This window comes from Nomascus leucogenys, chromosome 13, assembly GCF_006542625.1.
Source record: "Nomascus leucogenys isolate Asia chromosome 13, Asia_NLE_v1, whole genome shotgun sequence".
Lineage (NCBI taxonomy): Eukaryota > Metazoa > Chordata > Mammalia > Primates > Hylobatidae > Nomascus > Nomascus leucogenys.
The window spans coordinates 70,388,905-70,407,340 of record NC_044393.1 but is presented as its reverse complement, the minus strand read 5'-3'; the positions used below and the strand labels follow the sequence as shown (position 1 = coordinate 70,407,340).

Genomic DNA, 18,436 nt, shown 5'->3' with positions numbered 1-18,436 from the left:
AGATCTCAGAATCTCAGAGCATATGCATCCCATCCCTACTCCAAACACTGTACCCCTCAACTTTGCTGACAGCTAATTTTACACAAACTGAGGCCCACTTTGGCCACTTGCTGCCAAGGATGAAGAAAAAAGTGGCTAATTGCGTGCACAAAGATTCAAATATGGGTGCAATTAGTTTGTGGACATGAAATTGCATGCACATAAAAAAGGAAGCCTGATTGGGTCTCTGAAAACTTGGCCCCAGTGGTTCATACTACTCTATATTTATACAGCCATAACTCTGCATTTTTGCATTGGTTAACAATTCCTTTTATTTATTGTGAGTTAAATACTGCTGGAAATAGGCATCTGTATAACATCTGCAAAACTGGTGCTCTTGACATTTTAAATAATACCAGCTCTCTACTAAAATTGTCCAAAAAAGTACCATAAATTCTATGTTATATATTTGAACACTGAATGAATCAAAGCTGTGATTTCTGAAGTAAAGTGTGACATATGTTTTAGGAAACAACATTCTGAGGAATGAAATTGTCTTTTGGGAGAAGTCATTTGATTTATAATTATAGCTCTATATTTAATGCAAGTTAGATTTCAGCCATTTCAGTGAATCAGATTGAATGATACAACGGAGGAAAAAAGTTCAACTCTGATTTAGGGTTGAGGTGAGATAGGAAATCATGTAAATGTTGGCACTAATTCCTGACTCTGTAATGTTATAATACAAAGCATTTTTATTTAAGAAGAAGAAATAACATCTATATTTTCAATATTAGTGTTAAAGTATACATTGTCATAATTCCTTGCTAAAATAAGGTAGGATAAATTTTTTTTAATTGTTTACATATCATAAAATGCAATATGAAATATTTTCCTTAAAGTTAATTCTCATTCTATGACCACTGTAGAAATTTTTATTTTTCCTAATTAGAATAATTATTTTTTCTTTCTTAAGAAACAGATTTAATTCTAGGTTGTATGTTACAGTTAAATTATTTCCTAAAAAATAGAAATCAATTTAAGAATTAAAAAAATACAGTCATTCAAAAGTTTAATGGCTGATGTTATTGAAAATGATATCTTGAGATCAATACATAGGCAAAGTGAAAAAAAAAATCCAGTTTTGCCAAATAACTGCATTGTGCTTCTAAAATAAGATTTTCAAAACAGTCTATCTTTGGCAATTAAAACTAAATAAACTTTCTCCCAATTTTGTCCACTATAACAACTTCTTTCAATAGGAGGGAATCCTGCTACTAAGGAAGGAAATCATCTCTAGCAGCAAATAATACATTCTTGCAGACTGCTATCCTGACCTCACTTGTTAAGTTTTTGAGTCTTTGGGCCTTTTGGAGCTTGAGGATGGAGCAGTTGGTTGTCATGATTGTGCCCTGGCTGCTCATAGTCTTCTGTGGATGGGAAGGAGGTTGGATCTTGGTTTTAGTTCAGCAATCATTTTAAAATCATATATTAGACATTGGAAGATGGATAAGGGACAATCTCTTCTCTAGAGAAGCCTACAATCTAGGTAAGCCATCAGTAAAAACATATTGCTCATGCACCCTTGATGTATTAAGTATACTGCAATATATACGTATATTCCTGTATTTATATATTTTATCAATTATAAAACATAAAAAGAAAAATGATCAGGTAAAATATAAATGCACATATATTTTAATCTTTACTGGCTTCACCCTATGAATGGCCCTGTGCCACTTCCTCCTCTTCCTAGGGAATATCATTTCATTTTGGAGACTAAGTGAGAAACATGAAAATACTTAACATAATGTGGTAAGAGCTATTGTAGAGATGTGCCCAGGATACACTGGGAAGAAGCTAAGCTGGGAATATCGTGGTGAAAAAAGGCTTCCTGGACAGGACTTCCAGCATCAGAAGTTGAGCAAAGATGGGAAGAGGACTTGTGGATACAGGGAACAGTGTGGACAAAAACTTGAAGTTCTAAAGGGGCACTGTCAACATAAAAAGAGGCAAAGAGCCTGGGAGGAGGCTGGAAATATATAAATGGGCCAGATTACGGAGGCTTCAAATTGTCAGGCTAAGGAGCATGCACTTGATTTGTGAGTCAATTTGGGGCCTTCTCTAAGGAGGCCTAGCTCCTTAAGTACCAGAAGGCCACTGTTCTATGGCGGCCTCACCCACAATGTCCAGGCACAAAGCCCAACATAAGTTAGCGTACATTTAGTGAACAGAAGAAGCTGCTACTTCTTGAAGAATCCCAGTAATGTACTTTGAACTTTTTGTTGAAGAACTTTTGCCTTGGTGCAGTAGGAGGAATAGAATTGTTTTATGATTTCTCATAAATTGTCATCTGATAAAAAATATTTAACTGGACATATCAGTGTCTCCTTTGCATGGAAGAGTATATATCTCATTTCGCAGAGAATCACAAATCACACCACCTGACACACCATAATGGGTAAATCCCTGTCTATTCCCTGACTGTAATTTATTATTTAGAACACATGTTCAAGAATGGGGACATGCCCACGTTTGTTAACTGTGCATGCCAAATTGCAATTTGTCCTGCCCATTTGGGAAACTCATTTCCCATTCAAGCTGTAGTGTGAAGTTCATGGCAAGGGTAGAAAAGCTCCTGAGTGTTTTTTCAGACTTTTTAGAGGAAGGGAGACTTGGGGTCAGGAGGACAGAGCAGTAACCAGGAAACTTGGAGAAGATGCTCTCTGTTCCTCTAATGGCTTTGAAGCCATTTTTAGTCCCAACTTTGGCTTGACCCCACCATCTCCACTGAAAGAAGATTGCTGGGGAAGGAGAGAAATAGGGAATGTTGAGAATGGCACCAAAGAAGTATCTCATTCCAGGTCTGCTCAGTGCTTAGGCAGGATTTAACATGGTAATTAAATTTGATGTCACAATTTTCTTGCCTCTATAAATGACCGATATATGAGGGATACTAGTGATCATGCCCCCCTAACTTTTTTTTAGTGAAAAGAAATAATTTAAAACTGAACTTGCATAGTTTTCAGTTCTTTGGTTCACACCAGATATTTATTTTCTAACTACTATGTACAAATTATGGTGCCAAATGAATTAGTATAATGCAAACAAGTCAGGCTCTCTGCCCTCATGAAGCTGACATCCTGGGAAAACTGACATTAAACAATTAATTCAATACTTGGTCATTTAAATAATTGTGGTAACTGCTATGGAAGAAAATTATTGAGTGCTATGAACTATATAATAAAGAAACAAATCAGAGGCTCAAGGGAGGCTCTCTGGCAAAAGTAACACGGGTAACAGATCTGCAGATGAATATGGATTAACTGGGCAAAAAGGGGAGAAGAAAATAATTGATTAATCAAAGTATTTCAAATATTAAAACAATGCACTTACATTAATTTTATGCTTTATAGTTCATAGTCAATAAAAAGTAATGCCCTTGATTTTTTTATAAAAGGATAGTTTAAATAAGCATACACTTATCTATACCAAATTATTCTTTTCTTTTTTTAGAGAAGTGATATCCAATGTGATAGTCACCTTTCATGTCCCCAGATGGACATCTTTTTAGTTCGGACTGTAAAATGGCTTCAATGTAGTCAGAAGAAATAGGCTGTAACCCACAGGTTTCCTCTGGATGAATCAGCAAACCACAATCCTGCATTAAAATAATAGATATTAGTTGTTGTATTAATTAATTTGACCCATAATAATAAAATCTAAAAAATAAGATTTTATGTGGCAAATAACCTTTATGGATAAAAGGGAGCAAATATTCCCTATTTTTCCCCTGCTGGCTTATCAATAGTTGTTTGTGCTAAAAGTAGATAACAATTTAATCTTTATTTTGACATTGATATTCATGTCATTGTTCTGCCAATCAAAAAATGAATGCAAGTTTTACTTTAAACATGTATCTGTGTCAACTCATTAAAAACAAAACAAACTATAATAGAGGACAATACAGCAAGTGGAAAAGACAGTTAATGTGAGAAGGGAAATGGGAACTATTTGGAGAGAATTTAATTTAACAGATGAATTTCATTTTAACAAACTTTTATTAAGAATTCATGATACACCAGAATGGAATCAGATGTACGTATTTTATTCAAAGCACATTCTTATATTTACAACAGTGGGTAACATTTCACTGCACTGAATATCATTATAGAGGCATGTGCTATACTAAGCAATGCTTTCACTAGTCTGACAGATATAGAACAGAACGATAGTGTATTGCCTCTCTGAAACTTCTCTCCTTCTCCTTCCTCTGCCCCATCCACTGAGCTGCACCTGCAGGCTGGACCACTCTCATTTTCTCTTATCTTATTCTGCAAAGCTGTTGGCCCTGTACCTGTCCTATGTCCTTCTATCCTACTTCATGTGGTTCCACTGCCACTCTTCTCACTGGGTTCTCTCAGTCTATCACAATTTAGGGCATGTTAAAAGCCTATCATCTAGATTGGGATTGCTTTCCCCCTAATTTTGCATGGAGACATCTTATATTTTAGGTCTCAGCGAGCTCTTCCTGAAACTCTAGCACAATTATGTCTCCCTACTTCTGTTCATGTCAGCACCCCATTTGTTTCCTTTATGCTCTTCACCATTTGATAACTGTTTGTTAGTTTGTTTATTATTTGTCTGGGTCTTTTCTACTACACTGAATGTGCCATGGGAACAAATAATTATTCCACTCACATATGGAACCAGTATTTATCATACAGCAAACAGTAAACATTTACTGAATGCAAAAAAAGTTAGACTTTATTGTGTCCCTCTTTATATCAGAAATTCTCACCAATGGAGAGAAAGAGTGGATTTGACCTCTTCTTTGCTATGTAACTCTGGTTCTAATCAGCAATTTATGGTTACATTCTCTCATATTCTCAACTATCCTAACCTCAGATTCCCAGATCTCATACCAAAAGGTCCAGGATATTAAGGAACAAGAGGAATGGTGGGGGTGAGTGAACTTAAAATCTTGATTCAGTTTACATATTTTCATTTCTTAATTTATGACTAAACATGGAGTTTAAGATACTGATTAAAATTAGAAAAATGATTTGTATTAAAATGCTTATTATAATAAAGCAATAAAAACCACAAAGTTTATTATAATGTGGGGAGATGTAGTCTAAATAAACATCTATAAATGATACTTGTTAGAATACCCATGTATGTGTGTGGTATCTATCCAACCATTTATTTTTAGTGGAGGCTGGATCTTTATAAGGCTAGAAAAAAGCGTCATGATTCATTTTGCTAAAATATTTTTATATCAAATGGTGAGGGAGCAATGAGAAACAATTGCCATTATACATTGCTGATGGGAGTGCAAGTTAGTTCAGTTGCTTTGGAGGGCAGTTTATACTAAAATAAAAAGTGCAGAGGCTCTGCAACCCTGGAGCCTTCTGGGTCTACTCTAGAAAAACATAAGAGATATGTATAAGGATAAATCTAAATGGACTAACTAACATGGATATATTTTCAAGACATATGGGTAAGCAAATATCCAAAAGTTATAGAACAATCCATGCTATCTGAAATACACACATGTACGTGTGTGTTCACTCAATCAAGAATGTACTAAACATTGATTTTGTGGGAACAGGTATGTCTCTGTTAAGAGAATAAAAGGAAATCTGGATGACAGTAGTTACCTGCAGAATGTGTTCCTGGACTGGCAGTGGATGTCAAGGAGGCTTTAGCTCTATCTAGAATGCTTTACTTTTTATTTAGGGAGAATGTTATTCTTCTAGTACTTGTGAAACTCAATCTTAGTTTGAAATATTATAAACAACTTTCACCACCTCAGCTGCAGACTTGGCTGTTCCTTCATTCTAGGAGGTACCATGATGGACGTTACTTTTAAATGCAAAGTATTTACCTGTTTATAGTTCTATATGCTATAACATCATCTAAACTTGGGTACTTCAGACTGAGATGTTGTGTTCAATTTATTAATAAAAAATATATTTTAGCATATATATACCCATGCAAATAATGTTGAAACATTTTTTAAAGTTTGGATTTAGATTAAACTTTTCCTGAAAATTCTTGTTTGTTTTGATTTCTGTGGTGTGTGTGTGTGTGTGTGTGTGTGTGTGTGATCACATGCCACTACTCATCCAAAGGGCATTAGAAACAGAGTCTAGATCACAGATAACCAAAGTCCTAACTGATTTCTTCTGTTGAAGCACTACATGTAATTGGCAAGTATCTATCAATCAGAAAGACATATTGCAACTTGTGTGCTGAGGGCTTGTCCTGGGCAGGTGACCACTCCTGCTACCTAGAACCTCGTGTTGTTTTTGTGTCTGAATTGTTATCAAATATGGTGCTGTCTCTCCCTTCATATGGAGGTTCCCACTGGGTACCTGTTCTGTGACAGTTGGTCAGTCAGCTCTGTTGGTTCTAACTAAACAGTGAGGCCAGTAAGTTTTGAGGTAAGACTAGAATAATAGCAATATTTCGAAGGACAGACCAAAGCAGAGAGTAAGAGGAGGACAGTAGATTTTGAGGTAAATGAAATTTCAAGCCATACCCTTTTCTCTGTAGTTCAGGCCAAAGAATATCCTATGGCATTCTGTGCTTCCTATTGAATTTCCCCTTAGTAGTTAATCTTTGTTTGCAGTTTACATATCCTAAGCCTTTCCATTAAAGTGTTCACTATTTTAGAGAGCCAGGGCAGCTCACTGGAGTGAAGGTTAATCACCTTCTGAACTGTGGCCAAACAATGTTACCCTGAAAGTTGAATGAGCCAAAGCATATGGCCAAATGCAGACCCAAGTCCAGAGACTGGTTGACAGAGCTGAGGGAGTTAAGAGAAGAAAAGGTGGTTATCACTACAGCAGGGTAGACAGCGGTGAGATACATAGGAAAGAGCACCACTGTGCCGGGAGTTTCACTTGTGAATTTTAGTTCCAGCTGTGTCATGAACCGGCTGTGTGACACTAAGTCACTTGATCTAGATTTCTCATTACAAAATGGTGAAGGCTGGAGAGAGGAGAAGGCGAAGAATTGCATTAGGTGAGCTCAAGTCCTGACACTGACTGCCTTAGGTACCTATGCCATATCCATTCTCCTTTCTTCCTTTTAGCAGAAAAACCCGTATTTTGTTGGAGTAATGTGCCCAGCATTAAAAAAATTGATGGTCCAGTCTCTAGTAGCTGAAAGGAGTCAGGAGACATAGTTCTAGTCAAAGAAACGTAAGTGAACACCAGCTAGGGAGTTCTGGAAAAGTTTTACTTTCCTGATGCCACTTTTTCTTGATCACTCTGTTTCCTCTTTCTGCTTAGAATATGAATGTAAGCCTGGGAATGAGCAGCCATCTTGTGGCCATGAAGCAACCATAGGCAGAAAAAATAGAATGAGCCTAGGGTATTAGTGATGCTGTAGCTACCTCTACACTTTTTACCATGAAAAACAAACTCCTACTTGGTCAAGCCACTATCGAAATGTAAGATGCAGCCAAATTTCTCTATTCCTCAAAGGGTCTCTGAAACTTATAATTTAAATGCCACATGAATCTTTTTGAGTATTTCTTTAGATCTTAAAAGCAATTAATCACAGTAATAACATTAAACAAAAGGAAAATTCTCATTAGTGTCTCTCATTTCTTTCTTCACTGGGATGATTAGCAATTTGGTCAGGTTTAGGCATACTGAATACATTAGTTACTAAAAAGAATAAACAACAGTTTTGTTGTTGTTTTGAGACAGAGTCTTCCTCTGTTGCTCAGGCTGGAGTACACTGGTACCATCATGGCTCACTGCAGCTTCGAACTCCCAGGCTAAAGCAGTCCTCCCATCTCAGCTTCCCAAGTAGCTGGGACTATAGGCACATGCTACTGTGCCCAGCTAACAGCTCTTTTTTGGTCTTAAGTGTCATCTCTTGGAGTCACAGATCTATAGACACAGAAAATGTAGTAGTACTGTAGTAGCAGAGTTGGGTAAAATAGCATTAACTCCAGAAATCTTCACACTTAGAGTGAATCATTTTGTTGGAGACTTCAAAAGGAAGCTCCATACTCCAGAGTAGATTGTCATAGTTCTCAATTGAGTACAAAAATATACTTAACAGGAATTTTCTTGTTCATACATGTGCAAAGTAAATATGTTTAGTACATAATTCAAAAAATTCACTTAACTTTTCATGAGGTGCTAGAGTGACTAACCAGAATCATTATGATGTTCTTGGTTTTTCCTCCTGCCTGACCACAGTTTCTCATTATCTATTCCTCTGGACACCCATTTCATCCCTTACGGAATTATTTGTCCACAAAAGAATCAGTAATATTTCTCATTTTAAATGTGATATTGCTATATTTTTAAAGCAATACTGAATTGGACTATTTGAGCTGATCTGTGTCTTTAAATCTTATCTACTTCTATTGACCCCATGGAATTATTTCTCTGAGATGAAAGAATTCTTCCATTCTCTGTCTAAACAATTTTAAATGTCCATCTAAATTTTAAAATATGCAATTACTCCCTCCAGCACATAGCTCCTTCCAAAGAGACCCATTTCCTCCCCTTTCCCTGGGCTACTGCCATTTCCAGTAAGTTAGTAATGATCTCTCAAAACATGATGATTCCCCTCTGGAAAGGCAGAGAGTTCCCTTCCAGACTAGGGCTGTTCCTTTCCCCACAAGAACTGACATTCCTGGGGAGATAAATTCACTCTTAACCCACCTGAAGTAAGATATATTTGAGATCTTACGATGTATTTTCCCCAATGTTCTGATGAACTGCTGATCAAAGGCATCTGCTGGTTCTCTTGAGCCCGAACACTTACTAAGCCTAAGGCCATGTGACTAGACACTAGCAGATCCCACCACATCTCATATCTTTAGCACCCTCATGCATGGACCAAAATGCAAGGCCTGCTACTCATCTCTCCTCTAATCCAATTTCACAGATCTTCTGCTACTCCCATCCCTGGTAAGCAAACCCTTCTGCAATCTCAAAGGCTTCACACAATGTTCCCTCCATCTCCTCACCTTCCCCAAAACCCATCCCGGCACAGAGAAAACAGGTGAGGGGGAATGGAAAGAAAACTTGCCCTGTGACTTTGTGGGAAATGACAACTTGCCCTCTTTCTCTGTAGCCATCTCCAGGGAAGGCTGCCTGCATAGTCAGGAAGTTTACTTCCTCTTGTCTTCCAACTGCCTCTTTCAAACCATTATTCCATTGTGTTACTCTCTGCTGTGGCTCATTTCACCTGGCTCCTCCTTGTGGCAATCTTCTATCAACATCTTAATTATGTTTCCATGTACCAATGGGACAACTTAGCCATTGTCATTCTCTCCATTTCACAATTTGCTGTCAAAGGTCTTTATGGATTCATTCTATTTCATTCAACAATATTTTTGTACAAATGCTAGAATATTTTATTCAAGCCAGGGATGCTCCATCTGTAATTATAAATTCTAATTCCTTTTCTCGAAATAAAACACACTTTTCTTCTACCTTATTCCTGCCTCTTCTGCAGTCATGCAGAACTTCCATTCCCATGATTCCTAACTCTCTTTCAATTTGTGTCTATACTGTTCATTTCTATACCTCAACAATCCACATCTTCCTTTTTTTATTTTACTAATGGTGCACAGCAACTCTCCAATCCTGGAACAATCCAATCTATCTCCATCCAACGTTCTACATACCTGTCAGTGACACTGGCAAAAATCACACAAATGTAAAGATAAATGCCAGACACATTTCCTGATGGTCTCTCAGTACTGCCTGGAAATCTTTGTTCTATTATCCTAGTTGGAACATTTCCCCGTTCTTCACAAAGGCTACTTCAAACCTTCATCATTCTCCTTAAGCTCCCTCATTTCTACATCTCTGTTGGTCTCATTAGATGACCTTGTCTTCTACTTCATAAAAAATTAGAACCCATTAGACAGTAATATGTTCAAATTTGTGCTATCTGACAATAAGACAACCATGCCCAGATATCTCTTCTTATGTTGTAGTAAAGTAAATCTTCTTCCATCTGTGAAGGTTTGCTTCTTTCACTTGTATTTTTCATCTCATTCTTTTCTACTTCTGGAAATGCTCACCTTTTGCTTTTGTTAACACTCCTTATTACCAAATGCCAACTCGTTTGAAGATTCTTTCTGTTATCCAGCCCTTAAGGTCTGATCTTTTCTATAGTCATGCCCTTAGCGCTCTTACTTTGCATTCTGGGAGATATCATTCATCTTCATGGCATAACCACAGCTTGAATGATCATGACTCCCAAACTGGATCCCTGTCTAGGCCACTCTCACGGCTTCCAGACACATAGTCATCTGCTTCCTGGACATCTCCCTTGGATGTCTCAGAAGTACCTCAATTTCAATATAACTATGACAGATATCATAGGTTGAGTCAAAACCCATTCTGATCTTACTTTTCCTTGTTTTGCTCTCCTAAAGAGAACACTAATAACATGTCTTCCCCTGTTTGTCTTACAGCCAAGAGTGGCCACTGACACATTTCTGGTCAGTGAAATATAAGTATAAACTTGCAGGGAACTACAGAGAAAGCCTGTTTTTCTGGTACAGAGACTGTTCCTTTCTCCTCTCTTGTTTCTTCTTCTCTCCTTGTGGAACAGGAAATTGATAGCTGGAAGAACAAAAACTATCTTAAATTATGGAAGAAAGGCCAAAAACTTTGTGGAGACTTTAGTGCTGACATCCTTGATCTGCTGAAACCATTTTGATCTGTGCTGACATTCTTGATCTTCTGAAACCATTTTGATATGTGCTGATGTTCTTGATCTGCTACAAACGTCTAATTCTGGACTTTTTATTGGATAAGAAGAAAATAGCTCTTATTTGTTTAAGCTACTATTAGTCAGGTTTGCTGTTACTCACCAAACAGCTGAAATTGAACTTCAAAAATCATTCCAAAATCTGTTCCATCCCCAATAACCTCAATACTGTTGAGCTTGGAAGATTCGGTGCCCAAGCCAGACATTTCAGTTTTCCAAGTTTCCCTTCTCTTCATTGCCCCTAGCAGCCAATCAATCACCAAACAGTCATATCAACTTTCTCTTCTTGATTTCTTTTTTTCTTGATTTCAATGGATACTATTTTGATCTGTGTATTTGTGTTCTTTTATCATGGGAATTGCCTTGACCTCTTAATGGGTCTCCTCTGCTACAGTTCTATGGACCACCCATATGTCTATTTTCCATGTTGTTGCTAACGTCATCTTCCTGAAATGCAAAAGTTTTAAACTCCCTTTGTTGCTTGAAATAATTCAAGAGATTGCATTGCATTCAGGGTAAAGTTTGGCTACTGTCCTCCTCTTTGGCTAATCTCCATCCAGTCTTCACCCCATACTCTGCTTGACTTGAATAACTTCTACTCTGTCCAGTGCTACTTTCTATGATGTTTCCACAAAGTTAACTGAAAGCAGTTCATTCTCAAGGTCTGTTGTGAAGCACTCACATTTCCTTTTTTAGGACATGCACTAAAAAAAACAAACATTTTTGAATAAGAGAAAAATTAAATTGCATCGAAAGATGAACTTAGTATAAGATGCACAAATATTGTGTTAGGAAATTTTAACTTCCATCATTAGAAAATGTTTCATCAGCTCCTGCCATAAACAAATAAAATTTCAATTTTTCAAATTTTCTTATAAATTAATTATGGTCAACTGAGAAGTTTTCTGCGTGCCATATGTGATATATAAGTACTGTAAAGTGAAAATCATGAAATATTTGGATTTTGAGATTTCTAATGGTTTCCCATTACAAGGACCTTCATTTAATTTCTACTATGAAAATCAATCTATGAGACTCATAATATTGATTTTGAAACATTTTTTCTCCTTTTGGCAAGAAGACTGATTTCTTAGACATATGCTGAGAAGCAAGATAACACATCCTGAGTTGTTTGTGATTCACATTGAAGATGTTTATCATGGAAAATATACCATATAGAGCATAACTTTAGGAGATATTCAAACATGGCCATTTATGCTATTTAGGATATAAGCATTTGTCTCTCTATTTTTTATTCTTTTAAAAATATCATATTCACAAATTGGGAAGGAGACATTAACAAATCTATTTTAAAAATTTGTACAGATTTATGAGGTACATGTGAAATTTTCTTACATGGGTATACAATGCTTAGTGGCCAAGTCAGGGTATTTAAGTTGTCCATCATCTCAGTATAATACATTTTTGCTAGCTGTAGTCACCCTACTCTGATATCAAACATTGAATTTATTCCTTCTGTCTTACTCTATGTTTGTACCCTTTAACCCACTTCTCTTCATCCTCCTTCCTTGCCCCCACTCATTCTTTCCAGACTCTGTTATCTATCTTTTCACTGTCTACCACCACGTGATCAATGTTTTAGCTCCCACATATAAGTGAGAACATGTAATATTTGTCTTTTTGTGCCTGGTTTATTTGTCTTAAGATAATAACCTCCAGTTCCAGTTCCATCTATGTTGCTATAAATGAAGTAATTTCATTTTTTATGGCCAAGTAATGGTCCATGTTCCACATTTTCTTTATCCATTCATCCACTGATAGGCACTTATGCTGATTTCATATCTTTGCTATTGTGAATAGTGCTGCAACATATGAGTGCAGGTATCCCTTTGATAAACAGATGTTTTTTCTTCTGGTTAGATACCCAGTAGTGTAATTGCTGGATTGGATGGTAATTCTATTTTGGGTTTTGTTTTTTTTTTTGAGAAATCTCCATATCATTGTCCATAGTAGCAGTACTAGTTTATATTCCCATCAATAGTGTATAAGAGTTCTCTTTTCTTCACATCCTTGCCAACATCTATTTTTTTTTGTCTTTTTAGTAATAGTTATTCTGACTGGAGTTAGATAATATCTCACTGTGGTTTTCATTTGCATTTCTCTGATGATTAGTGATATCGAGTATTTTTTCATGTACCCATTGGCGACTTGTATGTCTTCTTTTGAGAAATGTCTATTTCTATAAGTTGTCCACTTGTTGATGGAATTATTTACTTTTTCACTTGTTGTTTGAGTTCCTTGTGTATTCTAGATATTAGTCCCCTGTCAGGAGAATAGTTTGCAAATATTTTCTCTCATTCAGCAAGTTATCTCTTGATTTTCTTTTGCTGTGCAGAAGCTTTCTAGTTTAATTAAGTCCCATTAGTCTATTTTTGGTTTAGTTGCCTGTGATTTTGAAGTCTTAATCATAAATTATTTGCCTAAACCAATGTCCAGGAGACCTTTCCCTAGGTTTTCTTCTACTATTTTTACAGTTTCTGGGATTACATTTAAGTCTTTAATCCATTTTGAGTTGATTTTTGTGACAAATCTTAAGTAGTTTGCCAATTATGAATTGTCTGTTCTGCTATAAGTTTATTCCAAAAATATTTTGCAAATCTCAGGATGACTATTAGTTGCTACTTGGAGTTCTAACCTGCCTTCCAACCTACCAGAAACCTAGTATAGATTTGTCAAGCTTCTCAAGGATAAAACTGGAGCAAAATGATAATTGAAATAGATATATTTTTTAAGCATTTATTACATGCCTGACATGTAAGTTATTTACACATATTATCTTATTTTTCTCACAACAACTCCTCCCTTCATTTTAGGAATAAGAAAATAGAAATGCTAAATTACCGAGAGGTAGGTTTTAAATGGAGGTCCATCTCACTTTAGATCTCTGCCACTTCATCTTAATATATAGCTGACTTTCCCAAAAGCAGAGCAAATCATTGGTTTTATAGTCTAATTTCAATCTTCCTGTGAATTAATCAATACTTTCTCTTTCACCTTTACTCCATCTCCACTCCAATCCCAGTTGAAAGTTGGTTCCTTAAAATCAACTTGCATTGCTTTATGTCTTTTCAGGTACAGTCACACCGAGGCTGTTTTTGGTATAAATCCATCCACGATGTAAGCCCAGATCAGAAAGTGTGTTACAATCTTTCTGTTTCTAGCACTTGTCAGAGTCCTCGTCATGTGATAAACATTCAAAACATGTCTCCTGATTGAAGCTATTGTCAGTATACAGGATCAATGGAAGGAGAAGAAATGGATGGATGTAGGTGTGGGGCCCAGCTGCAGAGAAAGGGCCACTGGAATAGAGAAAAAAGGGGAGAACATAAGGGTAAACATGACCTATATGGCCAATGCTGGGTTCCTGCTAGCATGGATATTTGGGGCACGAGAATGACCTCCAATATAATTCTGGCTCTAATGTTTTTGAGTCTCTACAGAATAATTGTCTAAATAATTCCCATATGATCTATTTAGCTCTAGAATTTCATGTTCGTGGTTCTCCCTTTTGAGAAATTTCCAAATGGATTCCTTGTACAGACTGGCATCTTGTTCTGAAGGAATGAATTATTTTCTGTGTTTACATGGTCTTTAAATTTAACAACTCTCCTTGCACTGTAGTCAATCAGCCATAAAATACTGAGTAGCTATTGTCTGATTCACAGTATCAGACATACAATAAACATTTATAGAATAATTAGCTTACGTTTACATTAGCAATAAATAATTAATGATAATCTATCTAAAATCGCCCTTGAGATATCATATTTATCCCAAAATTGAATGTTTTTCAAGAAGAAAAGAGAGCAATTTATGTAAATTAATATTACGAGAGATTTTTCTCCTTTATGGAGGGCATTTGAAATATCTGTAAAAATAATTGCATATAAATTTAAACCAGCAATTATACTGCTAGGACTTGGTCCTACAAATCTACTTTACAAAGTACACAAAGATAGATGTACAAGGAAACTGACTAGAGTACTTCATAAAATATTAATAACACAAAACTAAACACATCTCAAATGTCCATCAATACAAAACTGGTTAAATAACTTATGCTACATCCAGATAATCAAATATTTTGTAATTCTTAGAAAAGATGGATGCGGAGGACATCCATTCCAAGATGGCCAAATAGGAATAGCTCTGGTCTGCAGCTCCCAGTGTGATCAATGCAGAAAATGGGTGATTTCTGCATTTCCAACCGAGCTTCGGCTGGTGACACCCAGGCAAACAGGATCTGGAGTGGACCTCTAGCAAACTCCAACAGACCTGCAGCTAAGGGACCTGATTGTTAGAAGAAAAGCTAACAAACAGAAAGGAATAGCACCAACATCAACAAAAAGGACATCCACACCAAAACCCCATCTGTAGATCACCAAGATCAAAGACCAAAGGTAGATAAAACCATAAAGATGGGGAGAAACCAGAGCAGAAAAGCTGAAAATTCTAAAAACCAGAGCACCTCTTCTCCTCCAAAGGATTGCAGTTCCTCGTCAGCAACGGAACAAAGCTGGATGGAGAATGACTTTAATGAGTTGACAGAAGTAGGCTTCAGAAGGTCGGTAATAACAAACTTCCCTGAGCTAAAGGAGCATGTTCAAACCCAACACAAGGGTTTTTTCAAACCTTGAAAAAAGGTTAGACGAATGGCTAACTAGAATAAACAGTGTAGAGAAGACCTTAAATGACCTGATGCAGCTGAAAACCATGGCATGAGAACTTCGTGATGCATACACAAGCTTCAATACCCGATTCGATGAAGTAGAAGAAAGGGTATCAGTGATTGAAGATCAAATGAATGAAATGAAGAGAGAAAACAAGGTTAGAGAAAAAAGAGTAAAAAGAAATGAACAAAGCCTCCAGGAAATATGGGACTATGTGAAAAGACCAAATCTACGTTTGATTGGTGTACCTGAAAGTGATGCGGAGAATGGAACCAAGTTGGAAAACACTCTTCAGGATATTATCCAGGAGAATTTCCCCAACCTAGCAAGGCAGGCCAACATTCAAATTCAGGAAATACAGAGATCACCACAAAGATACTCCTCAAGAAGAGCAACCCCAAGACACATAATTGTTAGATTCACCAAGGTTGAAATGAGGGAAAAAATGTTAAGGGCAGCCAGAGAGAAAGGTCAGGTTACCCACAAAGGGAAGCCCATCAGACTAACAGCGGATCTCTCGGCAGAAACCCTACAAGCCAGAAGAGAGTGGGGGCCAATATTCAACATTCTTAAAGAAAAGAATTTTCAACCCAGAGTTTCATATCCAGTCAAACTGAGCTTCATAAATGAAGGAGAAATAAAATCCTTTACAGACAAGCAAATGCTGAGAGATTTTGTCACCACCAAGCCTGCCTTATAGGAGCTCCTGAAAGAAGCACTAAACATGGAAAGAAACAACTGGTACCAGCCACTGCAAAAACATGCCAAATTGTAAAGACCATCGATGCCATGAAGAAACCGCATCAATTAACAGGCAAAATAACCAGCTGACATCATAATGACAGGCTCAAATTCACACAAAACAATATTAACCTTAAATTTAAATGGGCTATATGCCCCAATTAAAAGACACAAAAAGGCAAATTGGATAAAGAGTCAAGACCCATCAGTGTGCTGTATTCAGGAGACCCATCTCACGTGCAGAGATACACATAGGCTCAAAATAAAGGGATGGAGGAATATTTACCAAGAAAATAGAAAGCAAAAAAAAAAAAAAGCAGGGGTTGCAATCCTAGTCTCTGATAAAATAGACTTTAAACCAACAAAGATCAAAAGGGACAAACAAGGCCATTACATAATGGTAAAGGGATCAATTCAACAAGAAGAGCTAACTATCCTAAACATATATGCACCCAATACAGGAGCACCCAGATTCATAAAGCAAGTCCTTAGACACCTACAAAGAGACTTAGACTTCCATACAATTATAATGGGAGACTTTAATACCCCACTGTCAATATTAGACAGATCAATGAGACAGAAGGTTAACAAGGATATCCAGGACTTGAACTCAGCTCTGCACCAAGCTGGCCTAATAGACATCTACAGAACTCTCCACCCCAAATCAACAGAATATACATTCTTCTCATCACCACATAGCACTTATTCTAAAATTGACCACATAATTGGAAGCAAAGCACTCCTCAGGAAATGTAAAAGATCAGAAATCACAACAAACTCTCTCTCAGACCACAGTGCAATCAAGTTAGAACTCAGGATTAAGAAACTCACTCAAAACCACACAACCACATGGAAACTGAACAACCTGCTCCTGAATGACTACTGGGTAAATAACAAAATGAAGGCAGAAATAAAGATGTTCTTTGAAATGAATGAGAACAAAGACACAGTGTTCCAGAATCACTGGGACACATTTAAAGCAGTGTGTAGAGGGAAATTTATAGCACTAAATGCCCAAAAGAGAAAGCAGGAAAGATCTAAAATTGACACCCTAATGTCACAATTAACAGAACTAGAGAAGCAAGAACAAACAAATTCAAAAGCTAGCAGAAGGCAAGAAATAACTAAGATCAGAGCAGAACTAAAAGAGATAGAGACACAAAAAACCCTTCAAAAAATCAATGAATCCAGGAGCTGTTTTTTTTTCAAAAGATCAACAAAATTGATAGACTGCTAGCAAGATTAATAAAAAAGAAAAGAGAGAAGAATCAAATAGACACAATAAAAAATGATAAAGGGGATATCACCACCGATCCCACAGAAACACAAACTACCATCAGAGAATACTATAAACACCTCTATGAAAATAAACTAGAAAATTTTGAAGAAATGGATAAATTCCTGGACATATACACCTCCCATGACTAAACCAGGAAAAAGTTGAATCTCTGAATAGACCAATAACAGGCTCCAAAATTGAGGCAATAATTAATAGCCTACCAACCAAAAAAAGTCCAGGACCTGATGGATTCATAGCCAAATTCTAACAGAGGTAAAAAGAGGAGCTGGTACCATTCCTTCTGACACTATTCCAATCAATAGAAAAACAGAGAATCCTCCCTAACTCATTTTATAAGGCCAGCATCATCCTGCTACCAAAGCCTGGCAGAGACACAAGAAAAAAAGAGAATTTCAGACCAATATCCATGATGAACACCCATGCGAAAATCCTCAATAAAATACTGGCAAACCAAATCCAGCAGCACATCAAAAAGTTTATCTATCACGATCAAGTTGGCTTCATCCCTGGGATGCAAGGCTGGTTCAACACACACAAATCAATAAACAGAACCAATCACATAAACAGAACCAATGACAAAAACACATATGATTATCTCAATAGATGCAGAAAAGGCCTTTGACAAAATTCAACAGCCCTTCATGCTAAAAACTCTCAATAAACTGGGTATTGATGGAACGTATCTCAAAATAATAAGAGCTATTTATGACAAACCCACAGCCAATATCATACTGAATGGGCAAAAACTGGAAGCATTCCCTTTGAAAACTGGCACAAGACAAGGATGCCCTCTCTCACCACTCCTATTCAACATAGTGTTGGAAGTTCTGGCCAGGGCAATCAGGAGAGAGAAAGAAATAAAGGGTATTAGTTAGGAAAAGAGGAAGTCAAATTGTCCCCGTTTGCAGATGACATGATTGTATATTTAGAAAACTCCATAGGCTCAGCCCAAAATCTCCTG

At 36.7% G+C, this 18,436-nt stretch overlaps 1 protein-coding gene across 2 annotated transcripts in view; it reads right to left on the bottom strand.

Moving 5' to 3' along the window:
* CPED1 (cadherin like and PC-esterase domain containing 1) overlaps positions 1-18,436 on the bottom strand; it is a 315,288-nt gene that overhangs the window by 55,772 nt on the left and 241,080 nt on the right. For both annotated transcript variants that reach the window (XM_003261250.4, XM_012512038.2), the window contains one exon: positions 3,523-3,640. In XM_003261250.4, the coding sequence (XP_003261298.2) occupies positions 3,523-3,640 (118 nt within the window). The remainder of the gene's footprint in view (positions 1-3,522; positions 3,641-18,436) is intronic.